We start from the raw sequence: 21,447 nt of genomic DNA on the forward strand, positions 1-21,447 counted from the left end.
TCAAAAGAGAAATGGAGAAACATGTTCTTAAAGGCAGAAAGCAGCCCCAGTTTCCTGCATAGTAAAACAACCTCCAGCATCTGCCTGAAGTTTGTATTGGGATATTTTGTATTCATTCAGGAACTCTGGGCGAATCCAGTGGTGGATTCAGCCAGTTCGCACCACTTTGGGAGAACCGGTTGTTAAATTTCTGAGCAGTTTTGTGAACCGGTTGTTGGAAGAAATCATTAGGGCAGAGAACGGGTTGTTAAATTATTTGAATCCCACCACTGGGCCAATCTGTTCACAAACAAAACATATTGATGTGATTAAGAATTTACATCCCCCATCCAAATTCTAAAAACAGGACAGAACCTCTAGGACATAATAGGATTAACCTACCACCATTGAAATAACAAAAGACACAAAAGCGCCTTCATGGCACAAGAGCCAAGGTGGCGCAGTGGTTAAATGCAGCACTGCAGCCTACTGCTAGATCAGCAGGTCAGCGGTTCAAATCTCACCGGCTCAGGGTTGACTCAGCCTTCCATCCTTCCGAGGTGGATAAAATGAGGACCCAGATTGTTGGGGGCAATATGCTGACTCTCTGTAAACTGCTTAGAGAGGCCTGAAAGGCCTATGAAGCGGTATATAAGTCTACTGCTATCTAAGTCTACTGCTATAATCTCAAGAAAGCTCAAACTTCACAGAAACCTATAAAGATCCATCCACTCATTCAGCCATTTTGACAGCTGCCCCAGAACTACATGCTGGTGTCAGTTCTGCTCATCAATAAACAGTCCTTCTTTCCAATCGGCCTCCATTTTATTTCCAGCACTTTTCACCCGGCTTGGAACCAGACTGGATTTTTCTTCCAATGGATGTCTGAATAAGAATTCATCACTTGGATAGTGAAAAATAAAATCGGTATTATTGGAAATTCCTGCTTTGAATCTTTAGAGGGAGCTCAGATTTTTATTCCTACTAGCCCCCCTCATTCCCAGCTGCGTTAAACAGGGGTTTTCCTCAACAGATTCTATCCTCAAGGATATCCCTGGCAAATTGCTCAAGTGTTACGCCTGATGAGTTCAAACAAGTGAGGAAACATTGAACCACAATTTAAAATAATCCATGTTTAAAAATAGAAAGCAGAGCTGGGGAAGAGTGGATTGGCAAGTGATCAAAGAACAAGAGGCAGAGAGCAAGAGTTCTCTTTGGGGAAAAATAAATGCGGCTCCCTGAGGAATCATGATTATAAAGATGCATTTTAATTGTGTATAATTTGTTCCTCACTTCTTGTTCTCGCTTCTAAATCCTCTAATAAGGCTTTATTAATGCCACTCTATAAAGCCTTAGTAAGACGACACAGAATACTGCATCCAGTTTTGGTCGCCACACTATAAAAAGACGTTGAGTCTAGAAAAAGTGCAGAGAAGAGCAACCAGAATGATTAGGAGACTGGAGGCTAAAACATACGATGGACGGTTAGAGGAATTGGGCATGGTAGTCTAGTGGAGAGAAGGACCAGGGGAGACATGATAGCAGCCTTCCAATATTTGAGGGGCTGCCACAAAGAGGGGGGGGGGGGTCAAGCTATTTTCCAAGCCACCTGAAGATAAGGAATAACAGATGGAAACTGATCAAAGAGAGATTCAACCTAGAAATAAGGATACATTTTCTGACGGCGAGAATAATCAACCAATGGAACAGCTTCCTTCAGAAATTATGGGAGCTTCATCACGGCTACCATCTGTAAGAAATAGTGTAGGGTCTTTTGCTTGAAAGGGGGGGGGGCTGGACTAGATAACCTACAAGGTTCCTTCCAACTCTGTTGTTCTATTACTGTCCAGGCCACTGCATTTTGGACCAGCAGCTTGTCCACTGTGACTGTCCAAAGGGCAGCTGGAAGAACAACAGGTTGTGTATTCCGTGACCCGTCAAAACCGCGGAGGACAAAATCGCGATCGACGAAAGCGCGCATGTGACGTCATCACAGCGCGACGAAAAAAATTAAAAATTTAAATAAAATTAAAATTAAAGCAAGCCGATTCACATAAAGGTAAGGGTTAGGGTTAGGGTTAGGGTTAGGTTAAGGGTTAGGGTTAGGTTTAGAGCGTTAGCGTTACGTTTAGCGTTAGGTTAAGGGTTAGCGTTAGGTTTAGCGTTACGTTAACGGTTAGGTTTAGGGTTAGATTTAGGGTTAGGTTAAGGGTTAGGTTTAGGGTTAGGTTTAGGGTTAGGTTTGGGGGGGTTAGGGTAAGGTTTTCGCTTTATTTTTACATTTTTCGATCACAGCGTGATGTTTTTGTCGCGCTGTGATGACGTCAAATGCGCGCTTTCGTCGAGCGCGATTTTGTCCTCCGCGGTTTTGTGGTGGAACCGTGTATTCTTCACTGAACCGTGGCTTAAGGAAACCATGGAATAGTGTACAGGTAGTCCTCAACTTACAACAGTTTGTTTAGTGCCCAAAGTTACAACACTGAAAAAAGGGACTTATGACTGTTTTCACACTTACAACCATTGTAACATCCCCATGGTCATGTGATCAACATTCAGCCGGGTTACATATTGAAACTATAGCAATAGGCTCCACCAAGGTCCTCCATTCCAGCGGGGAAATCCTCAAAGCCGATAAAAGGGCTAGCTGTCAGACAGGCTTTGTAAATACTGTAGTTGTCTAATAAAGAGTTGTTGTTTGTCACTGAAGCCTGAGTCCTGTCTCATCCATTCACCCTATCTAACAATCCACTTGGCAACTGACTCGTATTTATGACGGTTGAAGTGTACCAGGATCATGTGATCCGACAAACGTCTGACAAGCAAAGTCAATTAGGGAGGCTAGTTTCACTTAACAACCATACTAATGAACTTAACAACGGCAGTGATTCACTTAATGGTTGCGACAAGCAAGGTCGTAAAATGGGGCCAAATTCACTGAACCAATGTCTCCTTTAGCCACAGAAAATGTGGGCTCAGTTTTGGCCGTAAGTCAAGGGCTACCTGTAATGATGAATAACGCCATGCACGACTCAGCCACGGTCGGGGTTTAACACTCAATTATGACACGTAGAGAAAAGGCAACTTATCCAACCGACTCCGATTCAAGAAATCACGAGGATGAAGGGAAAACAGGAGAAAGAGGTCGGTAGCTATTAGGCTTGTACAGCGGAACGCGGACGCCATCTGGCGGTCACTGTGATGGAAGAAGCTTGGCGGAAAGGGGATTTTGCCTTTGAAATCGAAAGCAAAAGCGGCGCGTTGGGGGATTTTTGACTCGGCGTAGGAGTGGGCGGTAGGTGCGGCGAATTTTGGGGACAGAGGGAAATCAAGCTCGGCCCGGCTAAAAGCAGGCTTCAGGATCGAGAAGGACCAAACGCCCGCGATGGAAGGACTTTCCCGGCCGCGGCAGGAAGGTGAGAAACTGGAAAAAAGGGCGGAGGGTTACACTGATCTGGACGATCGAGCGGTTCTGGAGTTGCGGGGGACTCCATTCCCCATCATTCCCATTCAGCAGGGCTGCTCATGTTGGGTGCGGATTACGGGGCGCGCAGTCCACCTCCTCCTTTAAGAAGCTGCGTAATGAGCCCCGATTTCCTGCCCAGCCAAGAACTAACCGAACGCGTTTCGTCCTGCTTTGCGCGGGAACTAAACTTTTGGGGTCCTCTACTCGGGCCTCTACTTCGGAGGATGGGAGCGGGGTTCAGATCCTCTCTAGCCTAAAGAACCGATCTGGTTCTTTCTTCCCGAGAAAAGGTCACTGAAGAATTTCGGCTTTCCCGAGCGGTGCTGGGGTGCCTGTTGGGACCTGAGAACGCAGAATAAAACACGCAGCGAAGTGTCCTGTAACCAGAGAAGGCTTCGTTGTTGTGAATTTGATCTTTCCCGAAATTGTCCCGAGACTTCCTGCACTCAGAGTATGAATAGTTAGGCTGCAGCCAAGGAATCTTTTGCTGGGAAGTCAGCTGATTAGATGCAGCATTGGGAGGCAATTTAGTTGAATCGAGGAGCCAAAGGTCTTATGCAGTGACCCTCCTCTTAAATAATAATAATAATCATTATTATTATTTGGTTAATCTTTGGTGAGATTCACAGCCTTTGAGGCTGGTTGGTAGCACAACAGCTGGACTTCTAACCAAGGACATAGGAACTGCTAAGGTAATATTGGTGGATATAAGCTGTTCCAAGTAGGGTGGTTTTTTGTAGTCAGAATGTCCAAGTCCGATAAATTTACAATTTCCAAATTTTAGAATTATTATTATTATACAATTGTATCACAGCTTTTCACCAGATTTGGCATTGATTACTAGTCGGGCCTCATCCAGGGCACTAAACCCAGGGGCCTAGGACATCGTAACGTATTTTCGTAATATGCGTGCGGATCCAAGCAGTGCAGCTTTTTGCATTTGACTGATGGTGGTTTTGTCAATTATTAACTGTTTTAAATGTAATTCCAGTGCTTTTGGAATAGCGCCCAGTGTGCTGATTACCACTGGAATTACCACTGCTGGTTTGTGCCATAATCGTTGGATTTTGATTTTTAAGTCCTGGTATTTCGCGATTTTTTCATGTTCTTTCTCGTGGACCCTGCTATCACCTGGTATTGCAATGTCTATGATTGTAACCTTATTTTTCTCAACCAGTGTGAGGTCTGGTGTGTTATGCACCAGTATTTTGTCCGTTTGTATACGAAAATCCCACAAGATCTTGACCATCTGATTTTCGGTGACTTTTTCAGGCTTATGTTCCCACCAGTTTGTTGTTGTTTTAATATTATAATTTTTGCACAAATTCCAGTTGATCATTTGTGCTACTGAATTGTGCTGCAATTTATAACCAGTCTGCGTGATTTTTTTTACAGCAGCTGAGTATGTGATCAACAGTTTCATCAACTACTTTGCAGAGTCTGCATTTGGCATCATCAGAGGATTTTTCGATTTTGGCCTTAATGTCATTTGTGCGGATAGCTTGTTCTTGCGCAGCAAGCTATCCGCACAAATGCCATTAAGGCCAAAATAGAAAAATCCTCTGATGATGATGATGATTATTATTATTATTATTTTTATTGTTATTATTATATACTTTATTCATTAAACATGGAACTCAGCCAACTGAACATTCAAAAATGATGATGATGATGATTTCTTCTTCCTCCTCCTCCTCCTCCTCATCTCCTCCTCTTCCTCTTCCTCCTCTTAAATCCATAATCCTCCGATTCAGATAACTGTAATCCTTCCCTCTCTTCCCAGAGCCCGTCAGTAAGATGCTGGTTCCTGTCATGTTTCAGACTGTTCCCCTGCTTCTCTGCGACCGAATCCTGCTCTCCCTGCTGGCTGGATGGGGCCCCTCCATGGACCCCCTGGGGGTCCCAGCGGCTTGGCTGGAGGCCGCTCTGCGCCTGCTGGTTCTCTGGGGAGTCAGGGCCCTGCTCTCCGTGGGTGGGGCCTCCCCGATGTCCTCTTCTACGGTGGCTGCTGTCAGCATCCTGCCCCCGTTGTACCTGTTGGTGGGACACTGGCTTGGGGACCCTCCCCTCCTGGTCTCTTCGGCCGCTTGGTCCTGGTGGCTGGCAATCTATGGGGCAGTGGGCTTCTCCCAGCTCCTCTGGGGGATCCTGGCAGGAGGGCGAAGCACAGAGGAGTCCCGGAAAGAAGACAAGGCCACTTTTTGGAAGATGCTCAGACTTTTCGGTCCAGACAAGCTGTATCTCACTGGCGCTTTCTTGTTCCTCATCCTGGCGGTGATTGGTGAGTTTGTGCGGAGTGAAATCGTTATCTGTGCTGCAGGATAAATGAACCCCAAAGAGTCCCCAGGGCTGGAATCACACACCACACACTAAAGAAAATAAAATAATTCAGTTGTGAGATGGTTGCCAGAAGATCTTTAACAGACCCACTCTCAGCCTTTGAAATCCTGCTGCTGCTTTCGATGTTCTCCCTGAATCTGTCCAATGCGCCTCTCGGTTGCCTCCTGCACAGAGCAGGATTTCTGGAGGCTTCAGCCATTTCCCCCTGCCTCCTTTGTACCTGCTGATTGGTTTCCCAAGTGTGTCATTTGTCCCAGGATGAAAAGAGATGTAGACAGATCCTGGATCATTTAAAATCCTCTCCCATTCAACACTTCAAGCATCTTTTCTTCTCCCATGTTTCTCTCCCATCCTGAGGGACTTTCCCACCCTTTCCATAGTTCTCCCACTAGCGGCAGGGACACTGGGGCACAACTCAAGATTTCTTTGCCTTTCACAGAATGATGTCCAGAGGAAATTTGTAATGTTTGTGTGTGGGGGGGGGGCGGGGAGGGAGGTAAGCTGCCTTTCCTGATTGAGGTCCTACATCACCTTCTCTGTTCTTGGCCAACCTGCAGGTGACATGTTCATGCCCTTTTACACCGGGCGTTTGATTGACATCCTGGGCACCAAATATGACGCAGAAGCCTTTTACACGGCCATCTTTTGTCTCTGCCTGGTCTCATTTGGAAGGTGAGCTTATTCCAGGCCCCGTTGCTGCAGTTGCCCTTAAGAAGGCTTGGAATTAATATTCTGTTGTCACCTGGCATTATGACCACAAGGTGGTACAAGGGAGTGATCATGTTGAATGAAGATGTTGAGGTATTTTTTTTTCTTCCCAGCTCGAAGTGTTTTGACCTAGGCTTCACCAGAGCATGAAGCAAACTCCTTGTCCTGACAAAAACCCCTCCGCTCCTCTTTTATTTCCTCTGGGAGGGGCCATTCATCATCCACCTGTGGCCTTACTCACAAGTCGACCCCTGTTCTTTAGCTGTTCCCTTGTCTGGCAACTCTGTGCAAGCGCACTCTGGAAACAGGCTCCAGCTGTTCATCTGCCTCACTGATCTCTGACACTGAAGGCAGATGATAATTGACATATGGCCCTGGCCCTCTCTCTGCCTCCGACACAGAGCCCTCATCAGAGGCTCCCCAGACTCCAGGACTGGCCCATGTTCCTCCCCAACCTCCTCATTGTCCAAATCTGCTGCCAGCTCTACTGGCCGCTGGTGGGCCACAACACTAAGGAAACTATTGATTGTTGCCTTCTTTGGACATATGTTTTGACTTCCCAGCGTAATCTCTGCTCTGGGGTTTCCTAGTGGCCTCCCATCCAAATGCCAGCCAATTTGATGCTGCTTAGCTTTTTGAAATCAACTCAGCTCTGCCAGATCCCTCCTGCAACTATCGTTTTGATGCTGGCTACATGTGTACTTTGGGGGAAGTACCTCTTCCCTCTTCACCTGCCAATCAAAGACCAGGTGGGGCCTAAATGAAGCTATGCGTACCTGTCACTCAGGCTGCTGGAAAGATTGGAAATCAGCTTGTTCTCTAGAGTTCTCCTGAAGCAAAACTTGACTTTGTTTTTTTTTTTAAGTCACGGATAATGGAGCCTCCTCTGCTTTTCTGGAGTGAGTAATGTATCTGCGGTGTTTATGGCTCTGGAATGCACACAGTTCAAAGCCCCTCCCAGTCCCTTCCAGAGCCGAGGTTGTGCAGTGGTTAGAGTGCAGTACTGCAGGCTACTTCTGCTGACTGCCGGCTGCCTGCAATTTGGCAGTTCAAATCTCACCAGCTCAAGGTTGACTCAGCCTTCCATCCTTCCGAGGTGGGTAAAATGAGGACCCAGATTGTTTGGGGCAATAGGTTGGCTCTGTAAACCACTTAGAGAGGGCTGTAAAAGCACTGTGAAAGTGGTATATAAGCGCAATTGCTTTTAGTCCTTCACAGGAAAGGGATGACGATAATAACTGTTATTTTGCTGTTTTTTTGTTTCTCATGCTTTTTAAGGAGTGCAAGAGCTTAGCGTTAAAAAACAAAAAAATAAATAAACATAAAAGAATTTATAATAAAGATCCAAATAAATAATGAACTTCATCTTAGAAGCCGTGGTGGCGCAGTGGTTAGAATGCAGTATTGTAGGCTAATTCTGCTGATTGCCAGGGGTTCGATTCTCACCAGCTCAAGGTCGACTCAGCTTTTTATCCTTCCGAGGTTGGTAAAATGAGGATCCAGATTGTTGGGGGCAATAAGCCGACTCTGTAAACCGCTTAGAGAGGGCTTTAAACTGAAATGGTATATAAGTTGAAGTGCTATTGCTATTAATCCATTAATTAATGGCCCCTTTAGGAACCAGTAGCCAGCAGGAAAATGTGCTTCATCTACATCAGAGCTTAGGGCTTGTATCAGGGATCTTGTTGCTGTTTTTAATTCAAAATGAAAGCTGTCTGGTGCTTTTTCAAAATGGGGAAGAGAGTTATTTTATCGTATTTTTCGGAGTATAAGACTCACCAGAGTATGAGACACAGCAATGTTTTGAAGAGGAAAATTATAAAAAAAGTTTTTGCACACTGCAAACCTCCCCAAAATGCCCCATTTTTCGTGAAAACGGACTCATTTTTTAAAAAAGGGCATGAATAGCTCTTAGGAGGCTTGTAGAGTGCTCCTGGGGGGTGGGGGGGGCAAAAATGAGCAAAACCAGCTCGTTTGTTGCAAAAACGGGCATTTTTCTTGTCAAAAAAGGGCATGGAAAGCCTTTAGGAAGCTTATAGAGTGCTGCTGGGGGCTGGGGGGGCAAAAAGAGACGGGGGCAAACAGAGCCGAGGTGGCGCAGTGGTTAAATGCAGCCCTGCAGGCTACTTCAGCTGACTGCAGTTCTGCATTTTGGCTGTTCAAATCTCACCGGCTCAAGGTTGACTCAGCCTTCCATCCTTCCGAGGTGGGTAAAATGAGGACCCGGATTGTTGTTGGGGGCAATATGCTGACTCTGTAAACCGCTTAGAGAGGGCTGAAAGCCCTATGAAGCGGTATATAAGTCTAACTGCTAAAAATGGGTCATTTTTTGCTCATTTCTGCCCTCCCCAGCCCCCAGGAGCTCTCTGAAAGCCATTTAAAAGCTAAAAAATCGGCCATTTTGGTGAAGGGGGTAGAGTTTTGGGAGGCAAAAAAGTGCTGTATTCAGTGTATAAGACGCGCCCAGATTTTCAGCCTCTTTTTTGAGGGAAAAAGGTGCGTCTTACACTCTGAAAAATATGGTGATCTCAAATGGTGGGGTAGATCTGTCAGTGATTTCCTTTTGTACCCGGGTCAAATCCAGTAGGTGCTTATACATGGAGCTTTGACTCTTGTTTCCATTGGTGGAGCAGGAACCAATCCCCCCTGCTGTTTCCCTTCTAGCTCCACCTTTGCCAGCTGCCGTGGGGGGCTCTTCATGTTCACCATCTCCCGGATGGTCATCCGGACTCGCAACTTACTCTTCTCTTCTCTGGTGCGGCAAGACCTGGCCTTCTTCCAGGAGGTGAAAACAGGTGAGGGCCCAAAGAGGCAGCCGCTATTTCTGGAACTGTGTCAAGGAAAAAGATTCTCTCAGGTGAAGCCTGTCTTTGATAACTCTGCAGACCATTCATATAATATTTTCGGGAAAAAGATGGAAGTACTTCACCAGCGCACCATTCTGTTTTCACTCCCACACACATACCCTTGGGATTTCCTGGTGGCCTCCCATCCTTGTTTTGACCAGGTCTCATCTTGCTTAGCTTTTTGAGCAGAATAATACTATGGCTGGGCTTTGTTTTGGGATGAACTCAGCTCCTGGGACTACATGGTCACAACTCTGTTTTTTTTCTTGCCGGCCATAAAGAAGTAGTTTCCACCGGCTTTCTCCTGAGATGTTCTTTTTCTCCCACCTTTTCAGTCCGATCTGCAATCCTGGCCTCTCCCATTCAAGTGCTAATCAGATTTAAGCTTAATCAGCTTTTTAAAAGATGGGCAAAAGTTGGCTGGGAGGAAGTGTTTATCTGCCCAAGAGAAACGCAACCCTTGGCTGATTAAAAAAAACAACACGACACTCAGATGTCAGTGAAAGGACTTGCCTCCAGAAGTTGTGGGTGCTCCAACACTGGAAGTTTTTAAGAAGAGATTTGACTGACATGGTAGATGGCTGTGATGGCAAACCTATGACATGTTTGCCACAGGTGGCACATGGAGCCACATCTGCTGGCATAGGAGCCGTCAGCTCCAGCATGCATGCCCGCGCTGGCCAGGTGATTTTCAGCCTTCCAGAGGGCTGGAGGAAGTGGTACTTCCAGTAGGCCCATTGGGTCCATTTTTTGACCTCCCCAGGCTCCGGATTCTTTACTGGAGCCTGGGGAGGGCAAAAACGGCCTCCCTCAGAAGCCGGAAACGGATCTTTTCCAAACTTCCGGTAGGCCCGTTGGGTCTGATTTTCGCCCTTCCCCAGCTCCGGAGGCTTTCCTGGAGCTTGGGGAGGGTGAAAATGGCCTCCCCTGGCCCCCCAGAGGAAATAACAAGCTCAGTTTGGAAGTGAGCAGTGCGGTGTGCGTGGGGGCGAGGAGCGGGGGGGGGGGATTGTGCATGAAGGCGGGTATGCGCTTTGCATTATGGGTGCCGGCACATGCACCCTTGCATTTTTGGTGCCCAACAACAAAAAGGTTTGCCATCACTGGTATATGGTTTCCTGCTTGAGCAAGGTGTTGGATTACAACACCTTCAAGTTTCCTTCCAACTCTGTTATTCCTTGGATAGGAAGCTATCCTGAAATCCTAGGGGTGTAGTCTGGATTTAGGTAGAAATGGTGACTCATTACAAAGAGGATACGGTATCTTTTGATGCTATGTCCATGACTTTGCCCTCTTCCCAGGAGGGTGGTGGATGGATTATTTCCTATAATCTCCCTTCCTGTGTTGCCAGTATGGCATTTGTTGAACAATATCTCTTTGCCCACAGGGACGCTGACCTCCCGCCTTTCCAAAGACACAACTATGATGAGCCGCTCGGTGCCGCTCAACACCAACGTCTTCCTGCGCAACCTGGTCAAGTCCGTTGGGCTCTACGTATTCATGATCGGCCTGTCCTGGCGCCTGACTCTGCTGATGCTGATTGAGACCCCACTCATGATGGCCGTCCAGAAGGTCTACAATGCCCGACACCAGGTAGGGATCATGAAGGCAGAAGGCGGCCTAGAGGGAATGGCGGACACTTCTGGGTTTCTCTGGTCAATTGCAGGCAGTGAAGGAGTCCCAACTTGGGTGAGGGAGGTAATGGGCCAGTTCATGGAAAGGAAAAACAAGCCAGAGAGCAGAAGAAAAAAGAGACTTCAAGGGAGCTGAGCAGCACCAGAACACGGTGGCATCTCCAGAGGGCCAGAAAAAGCAAGACGGCAGCCATGTGATTAAAATTCACTCCCCTGTCTGTGTGGCTTATACAAAAGGATTGGTTGTTGGTTGTGTGGCCTGGTTTCCTCTTCCTGGACTGAAAGAAAAGGGATTGTGTTGTGTCCCTGGCCATGTCTTCAGGTGAAAAGAAGGAGGATGAGATGCCGCCTACTGATAGCTACAAGGAGAGAGAGAGAAGGAGTTGGGGCAAGACGAGAAGAAAGAAAGTAGAGACAGACAAAAATATAGGAGAAAAGCTGAGGGATTTCCTACAATATATCCTCAACTTGTGATCACAGTTGGGACTGGAATCTGGGGTATTTAATAAAGTGGTAATTAAGCAAGATGCCCACATGATTGTTTTGATTATGTCTGCTATCCTGGCATTCCCAGTTGTGGTCATTAAGTGATTTCCCAAGTTATTAAGAAGATGGAGCAAAAATGCTGTATACTATAGCTGAAATGTGTGCAAATCTCTGTGCAATGTTGGAGGCTTTTTTCACTCTCAAATGCTCCTCCATCCCAATGAAGAATTTCAGCTGCCCTCCAAGCATTGACGGGAAATTCTTCAGTGGGCTGCAGGAACGGAACTGAAATCTTCAGGATTTCAGCTCTTTTTCACTTTCAACCTTCCTTGCCGGTTTTTGCAGTTTCTGCCGAAACTGGCAGAGAAGATCTCAAATGGTGATCATGGGGAGTTCAGCAACCAGTTGTCAATGTGAGCTAGTTGCCACCTGCCAAAAATGTGGTCATGTGATCGCAGGTGGGGAGCAATGCTTTACGACAGCCAGAAATTCTTTAAAGGCAGAAAACTACTTTTACCAATCATTAACTGACTGGTATTAAATTGAGGGCTACGTACAATAGGATTATAAAAATAGTTCTGAGAAAATAGGCATGAAAGAAAGATCATACTAGAACAAAGTTTGTTAGAAATAGACAGGATTGTAAAACGAGCAGGATTGCAATTTTTTATTTGTAAAGGCAATAAATAATATATAAATAAGAAATTGTGATAAAGTTTTCCCTCACTCTGAAGGGAGACAAAATGGAAAAAAATGATGATGCTTGAGACCCTCTGGATTTCTTTGACTCTTGGTTCAACCCATCTCTTATCTCAAAGAGGCTGTTTCCAAAGGCAGTTGGATTTCTTAATTTTTCCCCCTTTGAAAATGTTTCACTTCTCATCCAGGGAGCTTCTTCAGTCCAAGCTGTATGGTGGGGAATGACCTTTAACAGTAACATAGTTGGAAGGGTCCTTGGAAGTCACCTAGTCCAACCCCCTGCTCACGCAGGAGACCTGTACTAGGGATTCGAACTGCCAACCTTTCTGATAGACAAGCTCAGTGTCTTAGCCACTGAGCCACCTAGTCAGGGTAACTGCCTTACCAATCAGTTAGAACTGAAGAAGCTTCGTGGATGAGAAATGAAATATTTTAAAAGGAAAAGAAACAAACAAGAAAGTCTGATTGCTTTTAGGATAGAGGTTCCTTTGAGATAGCCATTACCTGGGTGATTGAGAATCTCTGTAGACCAGCAGTCACCAACTGGTGGTCAGCGTTAAAATTTTGGTGGTCTGTGATAAAATTTTGATGGTCCGCGGAAAAATATTTGCATTTTTTTTTATATTACACTAAATACTATTTATCTTTTTAAAAAATCATATTGGTGGTCCACGGGATGTAAAATTATGAATTTAGTGGTCCCTGAGGTCCGAAAGTTTGGTGACCCCTGCCGTAGACAACCCAACTCTTAATTAGAATAAATGAAACACCCCCCTCCCCTGAAATAATAATGGGAGGGTACATCTCCCTCTCCAGCTTGCACTCTGAAATCCAGTTGGCTGCAAGTGAGAAATAATCGAAATAAAATAGAGGCATGAAGCCTTTGGGGGGTTTCTCTGCTCCAAATGAGGGCATTGGACTTTGATTTGGGCATCCTACCAGCAAGATAACTGGCCTAAGGTAGCTGACTTTGCCACTTCCTTCGTGATCCATCCAGGCTTTACTGAAGGCAATCCAAGATTCGGTGGCCCGCTCAGAGGAGGTGGTGCGTGAGGTCATCTCGTCCATGGAGACCGTGCGCAGCTTTGCCACCGAGGAGAAGGAGTCAGAGCGTTACGAGGCATCCTTGGGGGACACTTGCCGTCTGAAGAACCAAAGGGACTTGGAAAGGATGGTTTACTTATTTGTTGTACGGGTAAGTTCTCTAGGGCTCAGGGCTCTCCAACATTGGCAACTTTAAGGCTTGTGGACAGCAACTCCCAGAATTTCTAAGCCAGCCATGTTGGCTGATGAATTCTGGGCATCGTAGTCCACAAAGTTGCCAAGGTTGGTGATCGCTGACTTAGGTTCTTTAAGTGAGTGATTCCTAACCTGTGGGGATTCCTGTTCAGATATCAAAAATTAAAAAAAAAAACCAATTTTGAAATATGGCTTAGATTTTAGAAGGTTGTCAAGTCTTGCTAGCTTTTCTTACTTTGCTTGAAAGGTTGTAAACATTTGGTGTCTTTGTCCCCAATCTCACAAGATTTTATGTACTCTGTATCATAGTAGTTGTTAGCATTAAACTCTCATCAAGAAGGTTTTTCGGTTGAAAGGTCTTCACTTCCAAAAATCAAACCACAAATGAATCCAGTGAAATCCCAGTTTGAAACCCTGTTTTTAAAAGGGATCGAATCAAGATCTCGTGAAGTGTTACCATGTTTCCTCAAAAATAAGTCCTAGCTTGATTTTTTACATGTGCACCCAATATAAGCCCTACCCCCAAAATAAGCCCTAATTAAGACCCCGTCCATGCCAGGGTGCACAGGTAAAAATTAAGCTGGGGTGGGATGGGGGCATAGAGCTGCCCTACTACTTAACTTCAGACAATTGCAGTCAGGCCTCCCACACCCCAACACTTGCCTTGCCAGCCCATTTCTTCTGCAGCTGACAAGGCTCTCCTGAAGGCCTATGCAGCTGATAATGGAACTCCGGATTGATCTGGTGTATGGTCTGCTTGGGTGGAGGGGTTGGACTAGATGACCTACAAGGTCCCTTTCAATTCTGTTAATCTATACCTATCTAAGAAAGCTAGGTCCTCGCATAGTGTACCTGAAGTGGGATAATTTGAGCCTGGTCATTTGTGCCTTGAGCAAGAATGCTGGTTTCATTTGTTCAGTGACTCATGATAATTCTCAGGAATCTTCTCCGACACCAAAGTTTAAGACTGTCAATGCTCTTCCCATTCTTCTTCTTTAAAGTCCAGCTTTCACTTCCATGGAATGTCACAGGGAATAACCACGGCTTACACAATCTTTGTAGGCAAAAGCACATCATGACATTTGAATATCTTTTCCATTCATGGCTGCCCTACTGTTTCTTCTACTCCAGGTGCTCCAGTTGAGCCTGAAGTTCATCCTGCTCTTCTGTGGCTACCAGCAGATCCAAAACGGCCTCATGACCAAAGGAAACCTGGTCTCCTTCATCCTCTACCAAGCAAATGTGGGGTGGTATGTGCAGGTCGGTGAACACTTTCTTTTTCACTGGCAGAGGCACTGTGGGCCAGTCCTTCATTGTTTCCAGGGCGGTCCTGCCGGCCAGATGTAAGCACCCCATGAGCCAAATCTGGCCCCTGGGCCTTGATTTTGCCACTCCTGGCTTATATTATGAATTTGATTGGTGCTTCTAGTCTTGCCCAAATTATTTCCATTCCTTTAAGTTATTTATCCCCAGAAAGGCTGTTTTTCTTTTTAAAAAAGTGCTTTGGGGGCAGTTACAAAGGAATTACAATGTGTTTGTCTTTTTTATTTTCTATTTTGTACCCCCCCCCCTCCCTTCCCTCTTTGATTGTTAGCTGCCCTGAGTCTCTCGGGAATAGGGCGGCATACAAACTGAATAAATCCAATCCAATCCAATTAATTTTGTTGGAAATCTTTATAAGGTGTGGGAAGAGGTTCCAGATTTCAAATAAGATTTCCTTAGGTTCTCTTTTAAAAGTAATTTATTGCCACTTTAAACCATTGGGAACAGAAGCCAGTAATTTGCACCAAGTTGCAAGTTAAAAATTGAAGATAGTCTTGGCTGAAACTGGAGGCTGCTCTTCAGGGAGCAAAGGAATTATTTTCTAGAATTCTGTTGCTTTCAAAAAGTGCTTGAAACAGCCAGGAGATACACTACCCCTCCTTCCCTTTTCCCTCCTGGACTTTCTCACCCAGCGGGAGGCAGCATCTGCTCGGTGTGTTCAGAAAGCTGGGCTGGGTCTGGTTAGTTGGATAGGAGACCATCTAGAGATCCCGAGTTATTGAGCTGGACTTACAAACCTCCCACCAAGGCACAGGCCAGGTTGTTTGGCACTCTTGTGAAGAAAACTGCAGGGACACACCTGTGTGGTCAGCAGGAGTCTGTTTAGACTTGTGCATATCATTAAAGTTCATCCTCTTCCCGAGGCAGCAGCTTTCAAGTTGAGCCTGTCTTCTTTGTGGTGGCCCCTCAAATAATGGAATACTGCTATCCTTAATGCTCAAGACAGAGTAGGCAGCTGTATTCCTCCCTTTGCAGATGCTCTCACGTCTTAACGTTGCCGCTCCTTCCTTTTCCTCTCACAGGCCCTGATTTACACCTACGGAGATGCCCTGAGCAATGTGGGCGCCGCAGAGAAAGTCTTTGAATATCTTGACCGGGAGCCCTCTGTCCGCACAGAAGGGACGCTGTCTCCAGAAACCCTCGAGGGACGCATCTCCTTCCAAAATGTTTCCTTTTGCTATCCCTCCCGCCCTAATATCCAGGTCCTGAAGGTACCTTATGGGAAGCTGGAAGGCACCCGAGTGGCTTTGCATGACACCCCAAAAGTACCAATAGTGATAGCAGATTTGTATACCGCTTCACACTGCTTTACAGCCCTCTCTAAGCCGTTTATAAAGTCAGCCCCCAACAATCTGGGTCCTCATTTTATAGACCCCAGAAGGATGGAAGGCTGAGTCAACCTCCTGGCTGTGGGCAGAGTTTGCTTGCAATACTGCATTCTAGCCACTGCGCCACCACACCACCAGTACATCTTTCAAATGCAATTGTTAAAGTTGCTAAGTAACCTGGTTAAGTAGGTTGTGTGTTCTACAACTCCTTTAACATTGATAAAGAACATTGGAAGAATGTTGAGACTTGAAAGGCCTTTAAAAAGACGAAGCCAATTTCTGTACAAGTACCCCTCAACTTACAGTAGTTCATTTAGTGACTGCTCCAAAGTTATAACAGCAGTGAAAAAAGTGAGTTATGGCCATTTTTTTCACGCTTACAAAGGTTGCAGCATCCCCGTGATCAGAATTCAGACACTTGGCGACTAATTCATATTTATGACGGTTGCAGTGTCCCGGGGTCATATGATCCCCTTTTGCAACCTTCTGACAAGCAAAGTCAATGGGGAAGCCAGATTCACTTAACGACTGTGTTACAAACAATGATTCAGTTAACAACTGTAGCAATAGAGCAAAACTCACTTAACAACATTCTCAGTTAGCAACAAAAAATTGGGGCTGAATTGGGGTTATAAGCCAAGGCTACCTGTACTGTATGAGACTCAGACTGTGGGGTCTAAATATAACATTAACGCTGCATCTTCCGGCTTCCTTTTGCATGCATTTGCATCTCTTTGGCGTAGAATGTCTCCTTTGAGCTCCGCCCTGGGGAAGTGACGGCCTTGGTGGGCCCAAACGGCAGCGGAAAGAGCAGCTGCATCGCCCTCCTGGAGCACTTCTACGAACCCCAATCTGGGCAGGTTCTGCTGGATGGAAAGCCAGTTGGGAAATATGAGCACAAGTATCTCCATAAGCAGGTGAGGGGGTCCTTATCACCTGCAGGATGAGGCCTAGGTCTCTTTGGTGGCTGGGGAGGTTTGGGGAGAGGAGTAATGCAGACTGGGCAGGACCACATGACATTAGGATGATGTGGTTGGAATTGTCTGGGGTTTAAGAACATCTATATCATCCATCTATATCAAAAGGGTTGGTGAGGGACAGTGCAGAGTATCCAGGACCACATTAGAAGATCATGGCAGGAATTGTCTGGGGTTTAAGAGCATTTATTTAGTTGTTAGTTTGTTAGTTTGTTGTTCATCTCGCCAAATGCTTGGCAATTTTCTTTGTGTGCTTGTTTTAAATTTCTAATTTTTATGGCAAAGACCGCATTTTTTATGCCGTTCCTTCCTCAAAAAAAAAAAGTGAAAGAGCCTCTGGCTTTCAGAAATTGTGTGGCTGATATCCAAAATTCCCATAGAGAAAAGTGAATGCAGTGCCGCTAAGGCAACTTTGAAAGCCACAAAACTGGGGCTTGGAATCTCCAAAGTGGCTCAGATCTGGTCTGGTGCAGAAGGTAGTAAAAGATGCATGGGATGAAAGGCTTTGGATTTCTTATGTTCCTTGATAGGTTAAAAAGGTGCGGCATTCAGGATATTTTGCCCACGTGGTTTATGTTCTGAGATAAAAGATTGGAATCTCCTGTGAACTATAAATGAGGCCGTACCGTTTCTCTGGCAACAGTCTAAAGGTTGCACGCACCCCCACCCCGATGTAATATGTTTTGATGACCTTCCTAGTCTAGCCATGGACCTGGAATTCATCCAGGTTTTTCCTACTTAGTTTTGAAAACCAAGTGAGATTGTTTGGATGTCGCCACTTTGCCTCCAAAGATCAGATAGCTCAAGGTCTACATTTGGGAGATGTAGTGAATCTTATGCCTGAAACAGCTGCACTTTGAGTGCACTTGAGCCCCATCTTGGAAAGTGGCGCTTTCCCCTCAGCCCAGCCCTGTCCTGATAGGCCTCCCTGTCCAATTGCAGGTGGCCCTAGTGGGCCAGGAGCCCGTCCTGTTCTCTGGGTCCATCAGGGAGAATATCACTTACGGCCTACAAGGCTGCAGCGAGGAAGATGTGATCAGAGCAGCCAAAGAAGCTGATGCCTTGGGATTCATCCGTGAACTGGAAGGAGGCTTTGATGCAGGTGGGCAAAATTCCCCCCCTTGATTACAGTGTTGCCGAACAAACGGAGGTTGCAACTAATCCTTGAAGTCCCCCTCCCCCGCACTCACCTGATCGCAATCTGGGTGCTTGGTCACCACTGCACTTAACCACAGTTGCAGTGCCCCACAAGCACTGCATCCCTATTTGCAATCTTCCTTGCCAGCTTCCCACAAGCAAAGTCAATGGGGAAGCCGGGGGGGGGGGGGGAAATGGGAGGTCACAAGTTGCTGGGGAAAATCTCCCCCCACCTTGCAGGAATGACTCCAGTACCCACAAAGGGAGGCATGTGCTGCTTTGGCCATACACCCACTCTATCTTGCTTGGCAGCAGACATTCCGGGGGCTAAAGTGTCGTATGGCGCTGTGGCTCCCTGTGTATCTTCCCTCACCAACCCACATCCAAAAGGCCTCTCCTGCACTGCTGCAAGCCCCCCCCCCCAAACCCTGACATCAGCCACCTATTGCCTGCCAGCCTCCTTATGAGCCTCCCGGGACCTGCAAATACCTGTAGCCAACTGCCTGACTTTGCTTGTGAGGAGCCGGCAGGTGATGGCCAGGAGATCCTTGCCTAATGACCAGTGAGATTATCTTAACAATGGCCGTTGGGAAGGCGTGGATTGTCTTCACTAAGCAGTGCGGTCATAAAACATCAACCTTGCAACCACATCGCTTAGCAATGAAAATTCCTGACACAAAAGCTCTTGTAACTTTAGGACCATCTGTAAAGCTCCAAGTTACACTGATTATTTTAATTGTAGTCATATCATTAAACTACTAATGCAGAAAAGAGAATTCAAAGAGCTGATTGCACTGTTGTGCCGTTTCCAAAATCACGAGTTCTAAAATCTCTTCTACCGTTGTTAAAAAGTGCAGGGGTCTTTCCCCTCCTCTTATTTTCCCTGAAAATAAGAGAGCCAGCTGCCCAAGTTGCGGTGTCTCCATCCCACTTCAAAGAGCTTCAGGTTTTTCTTGTTCTTCAACTAATGGCTTTGCCATCCCTTTAGGGCAACAAGATTTGGTTGGTCTTGATTTTGTTCTTGATCTCCTCTGTCTCTCTTGCTTGCCTTCTTTTAGAGGTGGGGGAAAAGGGGGACCAGCTCTCCATTGGGCAGAAGCAACGGCTGGCCATCGCCCGGGCCCTGATCCGTGACCCGAAGGTCTTGGTGCTGGATGAAGCCACAAGTGCCTTGGACTTCAAGAGTGACGATGCAGTGAGTGTGTGTGGGGGGGGGTGTCCATGAGGGGCTGGGAATGGACTTTGGCTGGAGTAGTTTAGGGTCGCTGAAGGGCTTAATCTGAATGTTTGAGAGGTGACAGCATAGGAAAACTGGGTTTATTTGACCAGACATGTCGTAATGTCTTCCAAGTTTATCTTGGTGATAAATAGACTTTAAAATCAGGGTGCCCTCTCCTGATTAGAGTTCTATTGAATTATCTTTTCTTTTATCAGCTTGTCTTCTAAGAGTTATTATGATTTGAATCTCAAGTTCTCCAAGAGCTACTGGCTTATGTACAGTGAAAACTATTGAACAATAGCACTATGTGAGCAGATAATATGGATCTAAATGTTTATTTGTTCAGATGTACAGTAAATGTATTTATTGATTTTACCAATCTGACATGACACTCTGGTCGTAAACCAACTCTGGGCTTCTCACACCTACCATACATAAAATTAAATCAGAAAATATATCCAAACAGCAAAGTGTATTACAGAATGAAATCAAATATTTGAATATTTTGCGCCAGTGATTCTCACAAGATTGTAATGCTGGGAATGGAAGGGAAAATGGTGGGCAGCTTCTCCTCTGTGCTACGTACATTCTGGTGAGAGGGAAGTTCCCTGAGGAGAGGCTCCAGGTTGAATCTGAAAGATGAGAAGACTAAGAGCCAAGGTGGCGCAGTGGTTAAATGCAGCACTGCAGGCTACTGCTAGATCAGCAGGTCAGCGGTTCAAATCTCACCGGCTCAGGGTTGACTCAGCCTTCCATCCTTCCGAGGTGGGTAAAATGAGGACCCAGATTGTTGGGGGCAATATGCTGACTCTCTGTAAACCGCTTAGAGAGGCCTGAAAGGCCTATGAAGCGGTATATAAGTCTACTGCTATTGCTAAACTTCTGGTCCCAGTGACCGACTCAAAGTGGATCATGCCACATTCTCCTGAGACACATATACTTGCCTTCATTTGGGTGGCTTTTATTGTTTTCCAGACTGCAAAACCTTTGGGGCCAAACTGTATTGCAAAGGTGGAGAAACACTTTTCAGTGGGAATGTGAGGGAGCTTCTATCTAGAACATCTAAGGAACCCAGGATTTTCTCTGGATCACTGCTTCCTTTTCCAGATCCAGCAGTCTGTGAAGAGTGGAGGCCGGACAGTGCTGATGATTGCTCACCGGATGCAGACATTGGAGAATGCAGACAAGATTGTGATGCTGGAAGGAGGGAAGATTGTGAAGAATGGGACTCAACACGGAGCTGATGGGCCAGAGAGGCCCCTACTACAGACTGGTGGAAAGGACCTAGGCGAAATGACTTCTGGAGTTGCAACGGAGATGTCAGCCATAGGATGCACTGCTTTTGTAGATGCCAAATGAATGATTTGCTGGGGAGATAAACAGCACTCTTAGGAAAAGAGAGGGACCCAGAAGCTAGCTGTCTAGCAGCTTTTGACCAGTCAAGGGTTGCCGAATTGCAGCCATTTGGAAGGAGGTTGTCTTTCTCATCTGGGCACAAGTCATGTGGTGTTAAGTAACAATTTAGGCCCTGGAAACTCCACAGTGTAAGGTGCAAAATCCCATTTCAAGCAAGTTGTACTTAGCAAACTCATCAATACCCCCGTTTTGTCCTTTGTTTAAATTTAGTATGTGAGACCTTTTTGTACAACCTGCTCTTTTGTCACACTTTTTAATATTGGTTGCAGAAATTTCACTTCCTGTTTATTTAACAAAATAAAGTTCTGTGTGATCCCTTTTATTTCTAGCAAATGTGCATGTGGATGGAAGTCGCATAGATAGGTCTAAATTAGTGTGATTAGAGAGTGCCACAAAATGATTGCATCATTCGAATTTGTACTACTGGAAGGCATACTGGACGTATTATGCAAAGAGCCAGCTCCAGAGAAAGCTCTAGTGCTGGGGGGGAAAGGCAGAAGGAAAGAAGTGGATGAGCAGGGCAAGGGGAATGGATTCAGTTACTAAGGTGATGGGAAGCCCTGAGGATCCAGGTAGGTATCTGGATGTTAAGAATTGACAGTAACTTGAGGGCATTCAATCAGCCAATCATCTATACACTAGATTAATTCAAA

At 45.9% G+C, this 21,447-nt stretch overlaps 1 protein-coding gene across 1 annotated transcript; it reads left to right on the plus strand.

The window, feature by feature from the left end:
* The first annotated feature begins 3,190 nt into the window (after window positions 1–3,190).
* Window positions 3,191–21,116, plus strand: TAP2 (transporter 2, ATP binding cassette subfamily B member). Its single transcript, XM_032209731.1, is given in 13 exon segments — window positions 3,191–3,392; window positions 5,226–5,723; window positions 6,340–6,454; window positions 9,155–9,285; window positions 10,724–10,929; window positions 13,153–13,350; window positions 14,526–14,654; window positions 15,740–15,928; window positions 16,789–16,962; window positions 17,965–18,124; window positions 19,218–19,354; window positions 20,486–20,599; window positions 20,601–21,116. Coding segments are annotated over 13 exon segments (2,148 nt in total). The 5' UTR covers window positions 3,191–3,361; the 3' UTR covers window positions 20,667–21,116.
* The last annotated feature ends 331 nt before the right edge of the window (window positions 21,117–21,447 follow it).

Source organism: Thamnophis elegans, chromosome 2 (assembly GCF_009769535.1).
Source record: "Thamnophis elegans isolate rThaEle1 chromosome 2, rThaEle1.pri, whole genome shotgun sequence".
NCBI lineage: Eukaryota > Metazoa > Chordata > Lepidosauria > Squamata > Colubridae > Thamnophis > Thamnophis elegans.